Source organism: Ictalurus furcatus, chromosome 3 (genome assembly GCF_023375685.1).
Source record: "Ictalurus furcatus strain D&B chromosome 3, Billie_1.0, whole genome shotgun sequence".
NCBI lineage: Eukaryota > Metazoa > Chordata > Actinopteri > Siluriformes > Ictaluridae > Ictalurus > Ictalurus furcatus.
The window spans coordinates 9,872,396-9,891,949 of NC_071257.1; the positions used below are offsets into that span (position 1 = coordinate 9,872,396).

General features: G+C 36.0%; 1 protein-coding gene across 2 annotated transcripts in view; it reads left to right on the forward strand.

The window, feature by feature from the left end:
• herc4 (HECT and RLD domain containing E3 ubiquitin protein ligase 4) overlaps positions 1 to 19,554 on the forward strand; it is an 83,470-nt gene that overhangs the window by 51,534 nt on the left and 12,382 nt on the right. Inside the window, exons 15-22 of one of the 2 annotated variants that reach the window (XM_053620703.1) lie at positions 4,316 to 4,435; positions 11,745 to 11,774; positions 11,887 to 11,985; positions 12,071 to 12,244; positions 12,712 to 12,855; positions 12,967 to 13,133; positions 13,260 to 13,326; positions 15,980 to 16,062. In XM_053620703.1, the coding sequence (XP_053476678.1) occupies positions 4,316 to 4,435; positions 11,745 to 11,774; positions 11,887 to 11,985; positions 12,071 to 12,244; positions 12,712 to 12,855; positions 12,967 to 13,133; positions 13,260 to 13,326; positions 15,980 to 16,062 (884 nt within the window). The remainder of the gene's footprint in view (positions 1 to 4,315; positions 4,436 to 11,744; positions 11,775 to 11,886; positions 11,986 to 12,070; positions 12,245 to 12,711; positions 12,856 to 12,966; positions 13,134 to 13,259; positions 13,327 to 15,979; positions 16,063 to 19,554) is intronic. The other variant, XM_053620704.1, reaches the window with a different exon arrangement.

Genomic DNA, 19,554 nt, shown 5'->3' on the forward strand with positions numbered 1-19,554 from the left:
ACAGGGCTTGAAATTAACTTTATTGGTAGCACTGGTGCTTCAAAAAACACACCGAAAATTAAGGAGCACTACAGTTATATATACAGTGGGGGAAATGAGTATTGAACACACCAAAAAAAATTTTCAGTAAATATATTTCCAATGAGGTTATTCACATGAAATTTTCACCAGACATCAGTATTAACTCAAGAAATCGGAAATATAAAGATTAGGAAAGATTTATTAGGAAACATAAATAAAGTTGTGTAATAAAGTAGAATGACACAGGAAAAAAGTATTGAACATGCTAAGAAAAGGCAGTTCTCCAAGGGAAGGTAAGGCAAGGAACGAGCTGAAGTCCGTAAGTAGTTAGAAAGTAATTATACCTCCTATCTCTGCAAATTAATACCAGCTGGGTTAGTAAATCGATGGTCTATAAAAAGGCTTTTCATTACCAAGGTGTCACACAAGAAACCTCTCATGATGGGTAAAAGCAAAGAGCTCTCCCAAGACCTTCGCAACCTTATTGTTGCGAAACATATTGATGGAATCTGACACAGACGTATTTCAAAACTTCTTAATCTTCCGGTAAGCACCATTGGGGCCATTATCTGCAAGTGGACACTACATCACTCTGTCATCAACCGGTTACACACAGGAGCTCCTCGCAAGATTTCTGACCAGGGAGTCAGAAGAGTAGCCCAAGAGCTAAGGACCAGTCAGAAAGAGCTCCAGAAACACTTTGAGGCAGCAGGTGCCATCGTCACAGAGAAAACTATACTGCACTCCACTGCCATGGCCTCTATGCACGCTCACTTCACAAGACTCAATTACTAAAGAAAAGGCATATCGAAGCTTGTTTTTAAAGTTTGCTATAACTAAAGAAAAGGCATGTCGAAGCTTGTTTTTAAAGTTTGCTATAACTCCTTTAGACAAGCCTATCAAATACTGGGAGAGTGTAGTCTGTCATACTACTACACCATATTTGGAGATGAAATGGCACTGCACATCACCCTTAAAACATTATACCAACGGTGAAGTTTGGAGATGGAAGCATCAAGGTGTGTAGCTGTTTTTCATCGCATGGTACTGGCAGACTTCCTATAATTGAAGGAATGATGAATGGAACCCTTTACCGGAAGATTCTTGAGAAGAATCTGTGGCCATCTACCAGGATGATGATGAGATGTGGGTGGACTTTCCAGCAGGACAACGATCCAAAGCATTCAACAATGGAAAATCTCAATTGGTTTCAGAGGAAAAAAGTGTTAGAATGGCCCAGTCAATCACCTGACTTGAATCCAATTGAACAAGATTTAAAGAAAATGTGTTTAGAAGAATGGACCAAAATCACACCTGAATACTGCAGCCGATTAATTTCTTCATACAGGAAGCGTCTTGAAGCTCTCATTACAAACAAAAGCTTCTCCACTTAGTACTGAATAAATTTCAGTTAGCGTGTTCAATACATTTTTCCTGTGTCATTCCACTTTATTGCACATAACTTTATTTATGGACTTTAATGTTGTGAATTCTTTATATTTCCAGATTTCTTGAGGTAATACTGTACTGATGTCTATACTGATGTCTGGTGAAAATATCATGTGAATAGCCTCATTGGAAATATATTTACTGGAAAAATGTTGTGGTCCCCCCCCCCCCCCATCTCTCTCTCCCCCTATATATATTATATATATATATATATATATATGTGTGTGTGTGTGTGTGTGTGTGTGTGTGTGTGTGTGTGTGTGTAGATAGAAAGGGAGATATGTTGTTGGAAAAGGCAAGTAGTAAAGAACGTTTGCAGCAAGTAGTCTAACCAGCACCTTATTTTTTTAAAAGCTGTCATTTGACAACATTTTGGCTGGTTTTTTGGGAATACCTTTGGTTTATTAGACCAACAGTGAAAGAGTTGCCATTTGCCATTTTCAAGACCTTTTTCAATACCTTTGCCATTTTCAAGACCTTTTATGCCAAAATTAAATACTTTGCATCATAACTGATATGAGAAATCACATTAGGTGTTTCCACCTGAAGATAGCGTTAGCAGGAAAAACTATTGTGAATAATATGAGAACCCTTGAACAGGCATTGGTGCCCAATGAGCAAAAAGATGGCAAAATATTTTTTGCAAGAAGAACAGAAGAAAATCAACATTTTGAGATGGCTCACTCAGAGCCCAGGTCTAAATCCTATTGAAAACCTGTTTAATGAATTGAAGGCTGTGCACAAGAGGTCCCCTTGCAATTTGTTAGATTTGGCACATTTTTGCATGTAAGAGTGGAATAACACTGTCAAATGAATACTAAGTGCTGTATTACAAGGAAATACAGATTTAACAAAGTATTTGTTGAGGGATGGTTGCACATTTCTGCAACAGAACTTTTGGTTTTAAGTAGAAGCGTTATGTTTGTTGTAGGGTTGCAGTGTATACCAGTACTACGAATACAATTTTCACTTAAAATGACTCCCCGCTGCAGCCCCTCAATCTCCTCCCACTATTCACTCACTAATTTTGACTTTAACCCTTTTTCCCCCTCAAAAAGCACTTCGCAACAAATCTAGTGACTTTTTGGGCAAATCTTAACTACTTTCCGTAGAAGAAAGTGGCCAGTACTGCCCCACGAGTGCGAGGTCCTGCTTTCACACCTCTCTCTCTCTGCGGCTACTCTGTTCAGTGAGAGGCAGAGAGGAGCAGCTTCTCTCTGGGGCAATCATTTTACATGTAAATTTAGCTGACATCACAGCACAGCCATTGTCTTTAACTTATGTCTATGATGATTTTGTCAGACGACGTTGTGGTTATACAATAAGGATTTTGTCAGTGCAGAGCAGCAGCTTGGAAATGGCTTGGAAGTGACTGCTGGTTAACATGTAATCTTAATGGGCCACCTTTCAGTCACTATTTCATACTTGTTCCGTTGTCTGACAACAGAAACGGAAAAAAAAAATGGTGATTTTTTTATTATTGTAAGCAAGCTTTGGTAGTTAATTTCTAAATTCAGTTACTTATGTTGTGTTCCTTCTTAGTACTCTGAGGACAATTTCCATTTGCATGATTCCATTGCTATAGGGAAAAACAGATGAAATAGGTGGCACATTGAATTAGTTGCTTGCCAACTGTATGATTATTCTTGAGTTTTCCCAATAGCCAGTTATTCATTCTCATTAATAATGTATCCAAAAGAAAATCTGGTTTGTCTGTTTTCATTTATATCTATGTATTTCTGTAAATTTGTTTCATTTTGTATATTTGAATTATGAACTAACACTATATTGTGTGGTATCGTAATACTACTTGGTATCATGATGTTTCAGCTGGTATAGTGTCGTAAGATGTGATTATTATATCGTGACAACCCTAGTTTGGAGAAAGATAAACACTGCATCTGTGAAATATGATGGTAGTAGTATCATGGTTTGGGCCTGTTTTGCTGCATCTGGGTCAGGGTGACTTGCCATCACTGATGGAACAATTAATTCTGATTTATACCAGTGAATTCTAAAGGAAAATGTCAGGACCTCTGTCCATGAACTGAATCAGGGCTGAGTTCATGGACAGTTATTGGAAACATTTAGTTGCAGTTATTACTGCACAAGGAGGTCACACCAGATACTGAAAGCAAAGGTTCACATATTTTTGCCACTCACAAAATATTGTAATATTGGCTCTTGGATTGGATTTTCATCAATAAAGAAATGTGCCAAGTGTAATATTTTTGTCTCATTTGTTTAATTGGGTTCTGTTTATCTATTTTGAGTATTTGTGTGAAAATCTGATGATCTTTTAGGTCATATTTATGCAGAAATATAGAAAATTCCACTGTACATTGCACTCTGAATATTTAACCTTAATCGTTCAATTTGTGCTGATTGAACAAAAAAAAAATGCTGGTGCATGAGTGATGTTTAGTGAAACAGAAATTATTTTACTGCAGCAGAAATATTAAAATGTTAAGCAAATGTATGCTATTTTCATTTGTTACTATATTGTTTCTGTTTCTGGGGATAAATGGGCATCATATTTGCCAGCGGCCTCACTTCTCAGTGAATGTCACCATCTTCCACTGAAAAACCCGTATCAGTCAACCACTAATCATGATGACATAACATATGAATTTACATTTATTTTTTAATATGTTTGAGACATAACAGACATGCATGAATGGTTTTCTTGTTTAAGATGTGAGTCAAATTATAGTGATAGAACTGCTTGGCTCCTAGATATCCAAAACTGTATGCTGTATACATTCTGTATACATTCTTTCTGAATCTAATGTCTAAATATAATTTACACCATAATCCCATAAAGCATGTCATATTAAAATTGCAGGTAAATGAGCGAGCTGGCCAAATTATTCAGTATGACAAGTTTTATATACATGAACTGGAAGACCTTGTTGACATCAGGAGTGATTATGTTACATGGATCCAGCATCAGATGTTCTCCATGGTAAGTTCTTGTTTTCTTTTCATCACGTGATTACCATGTATGCAAAGACATGATACAGAACTTTTGGTTTCTATGGAGTACTACTATGCCCAAAGCCACATTATTAGATACACCTAAATTATGCCTACATTCATTGCCATTTTATCCTGCCATTTTACAGTCATTGACATTTTATCCTTCTAACATATAGGTAAACAATTACTGACTGTAGTCCATCTGCTGCTATGCATAATGTCTCAGTATCTCACCATCAGCTCAGTGTCTCTTGTACATCAGTGAACCAAAAACTCTACCATAGGAACATCAATGGACAGATTTTTTTGGGTGTTTTGTGGCACAGCAGTGACACTGACTTGGTGCATAGTGTAGCAGGTAGTGTATCTAGTCATTTAGTTGTCTTTTCCATGTATAAAACAATAACTGATTAGTGCAGAACACTTCATACAAAAGGATATCAAAGTGAAAATGTTCCCATAAAGTAAATATTTTCCTAATGTAACCTTACACAATATGCAGTTCACTGTAGAAATATTTTTATGTTTGAAATATTACATTTAACTTTTCTGTCTGCCTGCATTTCTTTAACAGCTGCCTTGATGTTTTTTCACCACTTACAACTAGTCAACAAACCCACAGAACAACATGCTAATTTAATCTGTATGAGACCCCTAATTTATATTTTGAAAATAAACTTTAATTAGTATAAGAAATGTTAGCACCTAATAGTTTATACTGCTGAGTATATTCTGTTAGCCTTCTTTTTTCTAGTAACATGCTCTTCCTCTTTTAGGGCCTAGGATATTGGGGTCAATCAATAGAATTATGCATTAAACAATTTAGAAATTTTGTTTATGGCTCTTCAAAGGCGCACAAGAATACTGTTGTGTTCCAGGCTGGATTTGAGCTTGGTACCTCTGCTCTAACTGTACTCTTAGTTGTAGACTTTCACACAGGCTCTGCACAGGTGAAATAGGCATTAGAATGTTTGAAATATGATATGCAGAGGTCATAAATAAGTAAGGAATAAAACATGATCCAGTGTGCAGTTATAGGAAAATAATCAATGATGCAGATGTGTAATGTGTCCTAACATAAATCACAAGTTGTCATCAAAGTTCCTGTGCTGTTACTATAGAAAAAAATAACGTTACTCTGAGTGCATTAATACAAACCTGTGATAGCCGGCACTATTGTCAGAGCCATGCTGTTATAGAAAATTAACACTTTCTCATGAATCAAATTTGATAGTTCAACAGCACTGTGGTATAAGTACATTTTATTGATATAACTCAAGTTTTCATTTGAAATTTATTCAAAGTAAATTAAAATTATAATGCTGATTTTATTTTATGGTGCATTATAATCAACATGAATTATTCTGATGGGAGCAAAAAGCAGCTCAACATGAATTAAGAAATATCACACAAGGACACTTTCTTATGCTGGACATCAGCACAGCTTTGCATAATCAGTTTTATGATTCCCTTAACTAATAGAATATTATATAGAATATGAAAATGAATAAATAAATTAAAGACAACTAATAGAGGGGGTCTGCACTAACACAAAGCTTCTCAATCCTGGACTAATGTGCACCTGCTGATTCATGCAATTATCCTATCGGTCATTAATGTTGCAGGAGTGTAGTGTATAAAATCATGCAGCTACATGTCAAAAGCTTCTCTTCATACATCTAAATTGAGGAAGTGTGATCTCATTGATTGTGGCATGGTTGTTGTCAGGCAGGCTGGTTTGAGTATTTCAGAAACTGCTTATCTCCTGGGGTTTTTTTCCACACACAACAGTCTCTAGTGTTAAAACAAAATTGTGAGGAAAACCAAAATCAGTTCTATTTGCATAAACACCTTGTTAATAAAAGAAGTCTGAGAAGAATGGCCAAACTGGAAAAACATTCCTGTCAGTTGGAACCACTCTTAAACCATCTCATTTCAATGAGCCTGTGTAGCCCCGGATTCCTGACAGGAGTGGAACCCGATATGGTTTTCTGCTTTTGTTGAGTCAGCTTGGTAATGGTCTTGAGGGCAGTCAGTACAGATGTTATGGAGTCATTTACTATGGTGAAGTGATGAATGAGAATCTTTTGAGATGGCTTTGTGAAAAGAATGAGATTCAATGAGCAAGTGGTAGGTTTGCTGGACTAGAGAATATCTTCTGATTGCTGCATCTCTGCTGGAGAAAGAGGTAAAATGTGTTAAGGAGATGGGGGGAAGAGTTGTGTAGTGTGGGAATAGGGAATGTGGTAGGAGGGAAATATAGGCAGGTTTAGCTCATTCTTTTATCAAAGAGTGTGGCAAAAACAATCAGCTGTGAAGGAGGATAGGGGGTTAATAAGTGAAGGAAAAAATGCTATGGAGCTTGTGTGGCGCTGATGCTTCCAGTTTTCCCTTGTAGAAAAATGCCTTAGCAGTAGGCACATCATAGGAGAGCTTTGACAAAAGACACCAGTATGAGAGATCACCATCAAGTTCTAATTTCCTCCAGTTTCTCTTAGCTGTTAATTTTGTCTGACTGGCACATCTGACAGCCAAGGAGCAGTGCGAGAAGACATAATTGGTCTGGAAGATAGAGGGCAGAGGAGGTTAATGGAAATGAAAAGAAAAAAAGTGATGATAAGAAAATATTGGTAGTTGATTGAAGTATTGGAGAAGTCAAGGTGTGAGCTGTTAGGATGCCAAAATCTAGAGATTAAGTAGCACTATAGTGGACGTTGAGGAAGGTGAGGGAGTGGAATGTATGGTTTGTGATATGCAGGCCAGGTAGGGCTAGTGTGTACAAAGTGATGATCTGAAAAGTGAGCAGGTTAACAGGTAGACTCTCCCTACAGAGTGTGTACCTGTACCTTTATAAAGTATTGTCTCACTGTGCCCAAATGTGTGTGCTCAGTCAAGCATTTTTGTTACATGTCTGAAAAGAAATCTGTGGAAATATTAGCATGAGTAAGAATCTAATATGAAGTGCTGCATGCATTTAGCCTCAGATACGACTGACCTTGTAACCATTTTTACAGATAAAAGTTGAATCTCTGTGCACAACAGTGGTTGGACCATAACACTTTAGAAATTGTAGTTGCCAAAAATGCACTGATTAAATATGTCTGATAGGTTTTAGGGTGCATCAGCTAACATTGGATTCCACAGTGAATTCTATAGCAAATTCATAAATAAGGCAAACATTGATTGCATACAGAGGAGACAAGAAAATGCATCCAGTGAAACAGACAGCTTATATTTAGAGAATTCTTACACTCTATGTATATAATATACAAGTAACTTGTTTAAATACTTTAATTAGAAAACTGCAAGATTATTGATGTAGCCTCTATGCCGCTGTGTGGTTTGTTATTATGCATAGGCCTTTTGAAAATACAAATGAATTAGAATTTGCAACTTGTTATAGTTATCTAACTGACTACACATTGCACTACTCACTGAACACTATATTAATACTGGGTAGGTCCTCCCTTTGCTCTCAAAACAGCCTAAATTCTTTGTGGCATGTATACTACAAGATGTTGGAAACATTTCTTTGAGATTCTAGTCCACGTTGACATGATCACACAGTTCATGCAATTCATGATTTTTCAGGTGCAACATCCCAAAAAGGTCTTCTATTAGGTTCAGAGCTGATTACAGGAGAAGCCACTGAAACACATTGAACTCATGTCATTTTCATGAAACAGTTTGAGATTACTTTTGCTTTGTGATATGGTGCATTATCTTGCTGGATGTAGCCATTAGAAGATCCATAGTTCCATGGATTCATGCTTTTGGCACCAAATTCTGACCCTCCCATCTTTGTGCTTTAGCAGAAATCGAGATTCATCAGAGTAGGCAGAGTTTTTGGAACCCAAAGTGCTCACCACAATTGTACAGTGTGGTTATCTGAGTTACTGTAGCCTTTCTGTCAGCTTGAACCAGTCTGGCCATTCTCCATTGACCTCTCATCAACAAGGAGTTTTTGTCTGCAGAACTGCTGCTCACTGGATGTTTTTTTATTATTATTATTATTGCACCATTCTGAGTAAGCTCTAGAGGACTCTTGTGTGTGAAAATCCCAGGAGATTAACAATTATTGAAATACTCAAACCAGCCTGGCGCTAACAATCATGCCACGGTCAGAATCACTGAGATCACATTTTTTTCCCCATTCTTATGATTGGTGTGAACATTACCTGAAGCTGCTGGATCACGCCTGCATGATTCTTTGCATTGTACTAGTGCCTCACATTTGGCTGATTAGATAATTGCATGAATGTGTAGGTGTACAGGTGTTCCTAATAAAGTCCTTGATGAGGGTATACTGCAACTATACACATAATGTAAAGGTTATATTCCAAGTATAAGGGTGTTAAAATGAAGAGAGCTGATTCAGAGATTTGATATTAGTAAGTAAATCCATTATCAGACACTAATATACTGTATAGTTATGATTTGATTGTTTTATGCATTGGTACTACTGTATTTCACACTTTGACAGTTCATTAACGTTCACATAATGACGGCGATGCTTTTTTTTTAATGTAAACTATTACAAACATTTAATTTTGTATTTTAATAGAGACCAACTTCCATTTGAGATCAGTGACTGTGTTTTTCCATAACTCAAGTTCTATGCTCTTAATTATATGGACAAAACCCTAAAAAAAATTCTCCACCATTCTTTCCGATAACCTGCATTATATACACCACAAACCAATACCAAACAGAAGTGCACATTAAGATGTGAACAGCACTTTTGTTTTTACTTTTTTTTTTTTTATTCACTTGGCATAGAAAGCTTTCCAAACTATATACAGTGGGGGAAATAAGTATTGGACGGGTCAACATTTTTGTTTCAGTAAATATATTTCCAATGAGGCTATTCACATGAAATTTTCACCAAACATCAGTATTAACTCAAGAAATCTGGAAATATAAAGAATTCACAACATTAAAGTCCATAAATGAAGTTGTGTGTAATAAAGTGCAATGAGACAGGAAAATGTATTGAACACTCTGATGGAAATTTAATACTTAGTGGAGAAGCCTTTGTTTGTAATGACCGCTTCAAGATGTTTCCTGTGTTAAGAAATTAATTGGCCGCATTACTCAGGTGTGATTTTCGCCTATTTTTCTAAACATATTGTCTTTAAATCTTGTTGAATTGGGTTCAAGTCAGGTTATTGACTGGGCCATTCTAACGCCTTGATTTTTTTTTTTGTCTCTGAAACCAATTAAGAGTTTCCTTTGCAGTATGTTTTGGATCGTTGCCCTGCTGGAAGGTCCACCCGCGTCTCATCATCATCATCCTGCTGGATGGCAGCAGATTCTTCTCTAGAATCTCTGAGTAAAGGGCTCCATTCATCGTTCCTTCAATTATATGAAGTCTGCCAGTACCAAGCGATGAAAAACAGCCCCACACCATGATGCTTCCACCTCCAAACTTCACTGTTGGTATAGTGTTTTTAGGGTGATATGCAGTGCCATTTCTTCTCCAAACATGGTGTGTAGTATGACGGCCAAAAAGTAAAATTTTCCTCTCGTCTGACCAGACTACACTCTCCCAGTATTTCATAGGCTTGTCCAAATGAGTTGTAGAAAACTTTAAACAAGCTTTGACATGCCTTTTCTTTAATAATGGAGTCTTGCTGGGTGAGCGTGAGCAGTGGAGTACATTGCCTATTGTTTTCTCTGACGATGGCACCTGCTACCACCAAGTATTTCTGGAGATCTTTCTGTATGGTCCTTGGTTCTTGGGTTACTCTTCTGACTCCCTGGTCAGAAAACTTGCTAGGAGCTCCTATGTGTGGCCTGTTGATGACCGAGTGATGTTGCTTCCACTTGCGGATAATGGCCCCAATGGTGCTTACTGAAGAATTCCGAAATTTTAAAATATGTCTATCAGATTCCTTCAATATGTTTTGTAACAATAATATTCTGAAGGTCTTGGGAGAGTTCTTTGCTCCTGCCCATCATGTGATGTTTCTTGTGTGACACCCTGGTAACAAAAAGCCTTTTTATAGACCATCAATTTACTAACCCAGCTGATTAATTTGCACAAATAGGGGGTATAATTACTTAGGGATTTCAGCTGGTTCCTTGCCTTACCTTGCCTTGGAGAACTGCATTTTCTTAGCGTGTGCAATATTTTTTTTCCTGTGTCATTCCAAATTATCACACACAACTTTATTTATGGACTTTAATTATGTGAATTCTTTATATTTCCAGATTTCTTGAGTTAATACTGATGTCTGGTGAAAATTTCATGTGAATAGCTTCATTGGAAATATAGTTACTGAAAGAAATGACACTATGTTGTCCAATATTTATTTCCCCCACTGTATGTTGCATGTATTTAAGCATAATAAATCTCTGGACTATCATCGCTCTCAAACTGTTTACTTCTGGGGTTTGCTACCCTGGTGGTGATTTGCTGACTAAGAGAAAAGTATTTAGTGCAAGGCAGTTGATTTTGTGCAGAAATGTGCAAAAAATCAGAATGCCACCAATTGCTATCGCAATCACAAAAAAATTGAGTATGAGACAGGTTTTAATTAGTTCTCAGCATGGGATTGATCAACTTGGAAACTGGGACAGATAAGAAGCCTTCCAGCTGTTACCGCCATTTAATCATTTTAGTGTTTTTTTTTGTTTTGTTTTGTTTTTTAAACAGTGTAGGTAATGTGCAAAAGCAATCCATTTTATTTTGTACATAGTAATATAATAGTAGCTTATTTCATGGCATCTGTTATTGAGTCAGTACGAAAACATTTTATATTTAAAAAAAAATGAAAAAAGAAATGTATGTCAGTAAAACTTTTAAGACGAAAAAAAACTATTAAGAACTGTAGCAGATTCTCCAAAATGCTCAGTAAAACTTACTAGCTAATATCTTTTGTAAAACTGCACAAATTATACCCAAGAATACTGCTTTTATTTTTAAAGCAAAGGTTTATCACCAATATTTACTTTATTTTATTGCTTTTTACTGCTATTTATAGTATTTATTTATGTATAAATGTTTAATTTCATTATTTTTGAATGCTTCATCAGAAAACTCAACTGGAACATCATGTTGAATATTAAAGGTTGCTAGCTTTTAAGTAAGATGTGAAACATTTTTAGCTAAATTCATTTGCATAATTTAAAAAAAAAACAAGCAATATCTCAATTTTAATGTACTTATTAGCTGTAAACTAAAGGATGTAACCAAATACAAATACATCATTTGGACTGAACAGATAATGTGTTTTAAATGGATACAAATATGAATAGTTTTCACACTTCATGTGTTTTGTTGTTTGCATCAGGCCTGGGATCCCGCAGGAAGCAACAAAAAAGTTACATGGTGGCGAATTTGTACTTTCAACTTAACATGAATATGAAGCTTACATGACAGACAACATTCATTAACTCTTAACTAAAGTCTTTTTTTCCTAATCTTTCTGCCAGGCCATGGACTCTCAGGTCACCCTGTGCAAATTCCCATTTGTATTTGATGCTCAGGCAAAGACCACGCTCCTTCAAACTGATGCTGTTATCCAGATGCAGGTGAGTCCAGTAGATATCCTCCTCAGGAGCCCTACCAGTCCTGAATTTTCCTCAACTTCTTCACACGTCAGTTGTTTTTGATCAGATGGCTGTGGATCAAGCAGAAAGACAGAACTTCAGCTCTTTATTCCTGCCTGGTGGCATGGTGGAGTCAGTAAATCCGTGCCTCATTCTCATGGTGCGCAGAGAAAATGTTGTTGAGGACACTATGGAGGTTTTGCGGAAGTCCAAAAATGTTGATTACAAGAAACCTCTAAAGGTAATGGTGGCATCACCTTGTATCTTTGTATTTTTTCCTACAGATATTTTACATTTTAAACAAAAATATTTAATATACTTGATTAAAACTGTCAGCTAATAACCAGGGTCTTAATGGACTTTGTTGTTCCTGGCCCACACTAGAACTCCAAACTGTTGTTGCAAATGTAACATCTTTCAGAATTTTTTTTTGGTTGTCCTTTAGTCATCAAAGCCCCCATAATACAATATTTGAACAGAACACACTTTCAGATACTACTCTTGAATCAGTCTCAACCAATGACCCTAACTCTCAGAACCTGGAATCTCATGGACTTTCTCATAAATATGTGACTTTAGGTCTATTAGTTGATCAAAACTGTTACCAAATAACAATTAATTACGTGAATATCTTACCATTATGTTAAAAAAAAGATGTTAAACAGTAGTAGATTAAAAAGACAACAATGCATTCTTTGCTCTATATAGGTGATCTTTGTTGGAGAGGAGGCTGTGGATGCTGGAGGTGTGAGGAAAGAATTCTTCCTCCTCATCATGAAAGAACTGCTGGACCCTAAATATGGCATGTTCAGGTATTACAAGGAGTCCAGACTCATCTGGTTTTCGGACAAGGTAATCTGTCTTGCACCTTGAATAGGATTTATCTCCAGTAAAGTTCAAATATGATTTGAATATAGATTCTACATTTTATAATTCTCAGATTTATCTATTCCTGTTTTGTAGACATTAGAAGATATCGACTTATTCCACCTCATTGGGGTCATTTGTGGTTTGGCCATTTATAATATGACTATAGTGGAACTAAATTTCCCTGTAGCTCTGTACAAGAAACTCTTGAAGAAAACTCCGACTTTGGAGGACCTGAAGGAGCTCATGCCTGTTGTTGGCAGGTCAGTTATTCAGAACCCTTCTTTTTGCACCGAATTTACTCCTAGTTTCCTATAAACCTGTAATTTGATTTTAGTCACACATTTCTTTTTCTTTTTTTTTTCTTTGTATGTTTGTCCATGTCATAGGAGTCTGCAAGAATTATTGGACTACATGGAAGATGATGTTGAGGATACATTCTGCTTGAACTTCACAGTAAGTGCCGTTGTATTTCACAATAAAATTATGTTTCTAGAAATACCATTATAAAATACATCTGTTAGTAGATATAGTAGATAATACATGGATAATGTTTCTTGTACAGTTGCACTAATATACTTTGAATTTCTTCCCGCCTCACTGAGAACTCCAAGTGTGATCTTTTATTAATAAGTCTTATCAGTTTTGTAATTCATAATAAGGTCCAATTAAGATTAATAAAAATCTAAAGCGGTATTTTTTTAAATTTAGAATAGTAATGAGTGTAAATATAATGTACAAATACCTCTATAATACACTGCCTTGCCAAAAAACAAATCTTACACTCTAAAATTTTGTTGTACCACCTTTAGCTTTGATTACAGTGCACATTCATCATGCGATTGTTTCGATAACCATGTGCAATGTGACAACATTTATTTCCATCCAGAATTGCATTAATTTTTGGTTGAGATATTGTATTGAGGATGGGAGAGTTGAACCACTCCGTAATGTCTTCTCCAGCACATCCCAAAGACATTCAATGGGGTTAAGGTCAGGACTCTGTGGTGGGCAATTCATGTATAAAAATGATTCCTCATGTGCCCTGAACCATTCTTTCACAATTTGAGCCTGATGAATTTTGGCATTGTTATCCTGGAATATGCCTGTGCCATCAGGGAAGAAAAAATCCATTGATAGGATAACCTGTTTATTCAGTACATTCAGTTACTCATCTGACTTCTTTTTATTGTCACATAATGTTGCTGATCCTAGACCTGACCAATTGAAGCAACCCCAGATGCCTCCAGAGGCTTGTACAGGAGGTACTATGCATGATGGATGCATCGCTTCTTCTTTATGCTCCATAGCAAGTTATCTTCCATAGCAAAGTCAGATTAGCCTCACACTGATTAGGCCACACAGCTGTTTAGTCCTAATCCTGTGAGTTCTCTTCACATTGTGCATGTGGAAATATTGTTCACTATTAAACATAGCCATGAGTCCTACTGTCGATTTTTTACGATGTGACTTAACCAAGCTTTTAAAGATCTCCAATCATGATCATTCAAGATTTTGAACATTCATTTGTCTGACCACATTTCTTCCTCAAAACTGACAGTTCACCACTCTCCTTCCAGATTTTAATAATGCATTGGAAAGTTTTTAACCCAATTCCAGGGATTTCAGCAATCTCCTTTGTTGTTTTCTTTGCTTAATGCAGGCAAATAATTTGCCCCTTCTGAAACATAGTAACATCTTTTCCATGACCATGGAATATATCTTCCGACATGGTTGTTTAAGAAATGAGAGGCCACACTGCATCAGTTAAGGTTAAAAGAACTGTTGCCAACTAAAACATTAATCACTGCAATTAAAAAAAAAAAAAAAAAAAGGTAAACCCCCCCCGTGATTTTTGCATAATTAATCTGGGATTACAGCTCTCTGACCAAGACATATTACAGCCTGTTTTTAACTTACACTAGACCACAAAGATACTGTATGTAATACTGACCACAGTCTATGAAGATTATTGATAGTCTTCCCTTGGAAGTCCCTAAGACAACATCTGTCCATTCCTGTTCTCTACTCCCTGTCCACAAAACTACAGAAATATATTTTTGTGTGTAATTATTACCATAAGAAATATTTTATGCAAAAGAAAACACTTTTCATCATAGATGTAAAGAATTAAGTATGTTTTAGTGCCAGATGTTTGAGCGGGCTTGACTGATCAAAGAGGCCATGATGTAGCTACATACTTCCCTATTAGATATTGTGTTTGCTGGGTCACATTCTTACCTCTCATGATTGATAGTGATATAGTAAATATGATCTCTATGACTCTTAAGATGCAGTTTTCTGCCCATCCCCCCCCCTTCATTTCCCCATTTCCATTATTTAATTCTCCTTAACCAGATGTACATTTAAAGAACTAAAAAATCTAAATATTATTCAAAATAATATGAAGTAAATATATATTTTTTAGAAGCAGAGTTACCTTTCTAGCGTATGGGTGCAAGCTGGAATTATACAGGCCCACCATGATATCTTTTAGATAAAATTTTTAATATACTAGTGTTGCAGCATGAATTAAGGCTATCGTGGGAGAATAAACATTGCTGATAGAGAAAAACTCTCCCACTACTTTTCTTTTGCTCCCAATTAGTCTCCTAGAGGATCAAGACCATCTGATATCTTTTCTACAATTTTCTGGCGACAACCTTCAGAATCTTCCTCCTCCTCTCTGATATCCCCATGCTCTGCATTCATTTCACTTCCAAATTGGAAATAATATGCATTGTTTTCTGAAAATGAATTAATAAATAAAATTATATATGCGAACTATGCTTGAGCATTCATCATTATTCCTGGCCTTCCCAACCAAGTATACCCTATGTTTGAGAAACAATGCATTAACACATGCTTTTAAGATTTCTCACTTGGACACCCTCTGAGTGGTTGGTGCATAAAACAGAAATCACCAACCCATACTTGTATAACTCATGCTAATCCAATTGCAAACACTACCAAAGATAGAGCCAGTTTTGGAGTGGCTAATGGTAAGCAGGTTCAGTACAAGTAGTGAAAATGAAATATTTTTTTTATAATACAGGCATGAAACTGTTCTTATTCATGCAATAATATGTTGGTTGTTGTCTGCTCTCAGATTACTGTGGAAAACTTTGGTGAAACTGAGGTATTGGAGCTGGTGCCTAATGGAATGAACATCACTGTAAACAATCACAACAGGTATTTGTTTCATATTTGTATCCGAGTTTCATATTTGACCTCTATTATTTTATAATATGCATACTTTAATTATTAGAGAACATCCACTCAAATGATGATTCACTCTGTAGAACTGATTTGCATTCACTCCTGATAAAATGGCAAGTTTTTGTGATGAAAATATTAAACCAAGATAAATCATGTCAGAACTTTTCCCACCCTCAATGTGAAATTACAACGTATATAAATTAAGGGAAAAACAATCAAACATTTAAGGGAAAAATAGGAAATATAAATAAGTTACAATAACCTTGTTGCATAAGTGTGCACACACCCTTTTATAATTGGGGATGTACTAATGTTCAGAATGAACCAATCACATTCAACCTCATTTTCAAAAGTAATCATCATACAGCTGTCACCAATGAAATTATTCTGATTAAGCCCAAATAAAGACCAGCTGTTTCTGTAGGATTTTCTTAATGTCATCTTGGTTTCATCTGACTGCTGAAACCATGGTCTAAAAAGAGCTTACGAAGCCTGTACGGGGTCTCACTGTTGAAAGGAATCGGTCAGAAGAGGGGTACAAAAGTTTAAAAAAAAAAAAATTATAAAATGGATCAAATAACTGAATACATTAATAATAATAAAAATAGCAGTGACTGATTTCATGTTGTTATTTTCAAAGCTTATTAGTATAATGTACTTGAACCGTTTTCACTTGTAATCCGTTACTCCCCCACCATGCTTGTTAAAAGGTTAAGTTTCACTTATTCATTAAATTTTTTTTCCTTATGTCTTTCATAATGTAGCACGTTAGTTCAAGCCAAAGAACACAAAACATGCATAGCAAACTGTTACGAGGAGGGCTCGGTACAAAGTTGGCGGTACCGTCCTGGGCCCACTATCCAAATGGATAATAGATGGAAAATAAAAGAATCAAAATGTGGGTCGGGAGAGATTTGGATAAGAGATCATTTAGAAGATAACAATTTGGAGACGCATTGACAAATGAGGACATTTTATTTAGCAGACGCTCTTAAATTGGATTTTAAAAAAAAATTTTTTTACTTCACGTGTGAGGCTGCAGTGGACAGTTTTTATGTTTCACAGCTGCTGGATTAGTGGCTTTGTGAATCAGTTACAACCAGTTCACTCCTCCCCCTACCTCAATTCTGTCTGACATAACACCCTAGCTGCTGTGTCATGGGCTGTTTGGATTGTCAAGTGAGCAGTTCATCTTTGGAGTGAGTCAAATTGGTGCATGAAAAATGTTTGGATGATTTTTTTCTACTATAATAATAATAAAAATAAATAAGAATAAGAATGTTAAGTAACTGTAAATGGATTAACTCTGGTATCCATAGAAATGCGCGAGAATCCTCGTACCCCCCAAACGACGAGCACCTCCTCTTACTTCCCACATAAGCTGACCCCTCCCTCTCCAGTTCCATTAACAGCTTTGTTTTGCAAATGTGTCACAATCACTCAGTCGAAGTCATCTCCCACGCAGAAGTGACATCTTCAACTCTGCATTGAAGAGTTTATGTAACAGTGTGTTCCAAAGAATTATATAATGCACCCATTGATGTATCGTAATTTGAAATACATATATTTGATGTGTTCTTAGTCAACAACTATGTGTAAATATATGATGAAAATATGATGACATGGGTATTGTAGACTATGCTAAAACAGAAAATATATATATATAATAAAGAAATATTGTTAACTTGAGGTGTAGAATGTGTCCTGAATATCAGATGTTAACTACCCAATGTTATAGAATGTGTACAGTACACCTATTGAAATGCAACGTTTCTAATTATTAAATGTACATTTCAAACATTTATATTTGTTACAAATATTAAATAATGTGCATAATCACAACATTTGGCATAAAGCCTACTAGACTGTTGAATTTACTTAATTCAAATGCATACAGCATTTTCACATGATTCAATTGAGTTAGATTACCAATTTGTTTTCGTACATCCAACGTGATTTGATCATGTATTTTCAATGGCCTGAATAAAGAACGCCACAGTCACCTGAGCTAAGGATCTAACCCGGATTGCTGACATTCTGCAACTGCGACATTGCACTGCACTATTCTACTATGCACATTTTGTAAGTTTAGCATAAGCAATGAAATCACATTTTGATGAGAAACATAATATTTTTATGTAAGCCATACGTAATTTTTTTTTTCTTAAATCTAACCGACCACACATTCCATTTACAGCCCAGTAAGGCTTCCACTCTTAATGCTCTCATGCAGAGTAATTCACCTCTTCTGTCCTTTTTATTTTACTGCAAGGACAAAATAATATAGGATATATGATATAAATAATAATGCACATCTTTCTAAAGTTGAAAAAATAAAATAAAATATGGGGTAGTAGTACATGTAAAAGTAAACATAGAACACAGTTTTTACATTTACTATTCAGCTTGAATTCATTCTAAACAACAAATGCTTACATGGGCTTTTGAGTACTATATTTGGTTCTGTTAATATGATTAGTTTTTAAATTACAGATAATGTTTTTCTTGTATTATCCACTGACTGCAACCGTCAAATATTAGCCTATTGGCAAGGCGCAGTTGACTGTTACTTGCGAAAATGAGCTGTTGTGAAAAGCTGTGGTCATAGCGCCACTTGACGATCAAGAGCAGCAAATGCATGTTGAGGCAGCAAAATGCTTATTCTGGTTGAGGACCATCTGTATAAAAATTCTATAATTCCAAAAGAACACCATACCCACAGTGCAGCATAGTGGTGTCAACATCTTGTCTTCAGCCAGAACTGGGGCTTTTATGAAGGTGGCGGGAATCATGAATAGCTACAAATACCAGTTGATTTTGGTGCAAAACCTTCAGCTGTCTGCTAGTAAGCTGAAAATGAAAAGGAATTTCACCTTTCAGCACATAAATGACTCAAAGTATAGATGCAAATCAACAAAGGAATGGCTTAGCCAGTTAAATGTTTTTGAATGACCTAGCCAGATCCCAGACTTGAATCCAAACTAAAACGAAAATTCTGATCACATAGTAACTCTGGATGGTCTTTCCATTTCCAACTCGGGTCTCCTTTGAACAGTGGACAAACAGTCAACAAACAGACTTCATATAAAACCATAATGAACTTTCCTTTACTTTCACAATATTCATTGTTACCCAGTTGAGGATGGGTTCCCTTCTCAGTCTGGTTCCTCTCAAGGTTTCTTCTGCGTAACATCTTGGGGAGTTTTTCTTTGCCACCGTCGCCACCGGCTTAAATTCACACATTTTTATAATCTGTATCCCGTCTTAATATGTTTCTGTAAAGCTGCTTTGAGACAATGACCATTGTAAAAAGTGCTATACAAATAAATAAAATTGAATTGAAATTGAATATTTATTTTTACTTATCCTAGTTAAGTGGGAGCTTGCAAAGGGCCGAAATGTGAAAGGTCTTTGGGGGTTGCCCAAGAAGTGGTTTAGGAAGCACCATTTTAGTGCTAACTTTGT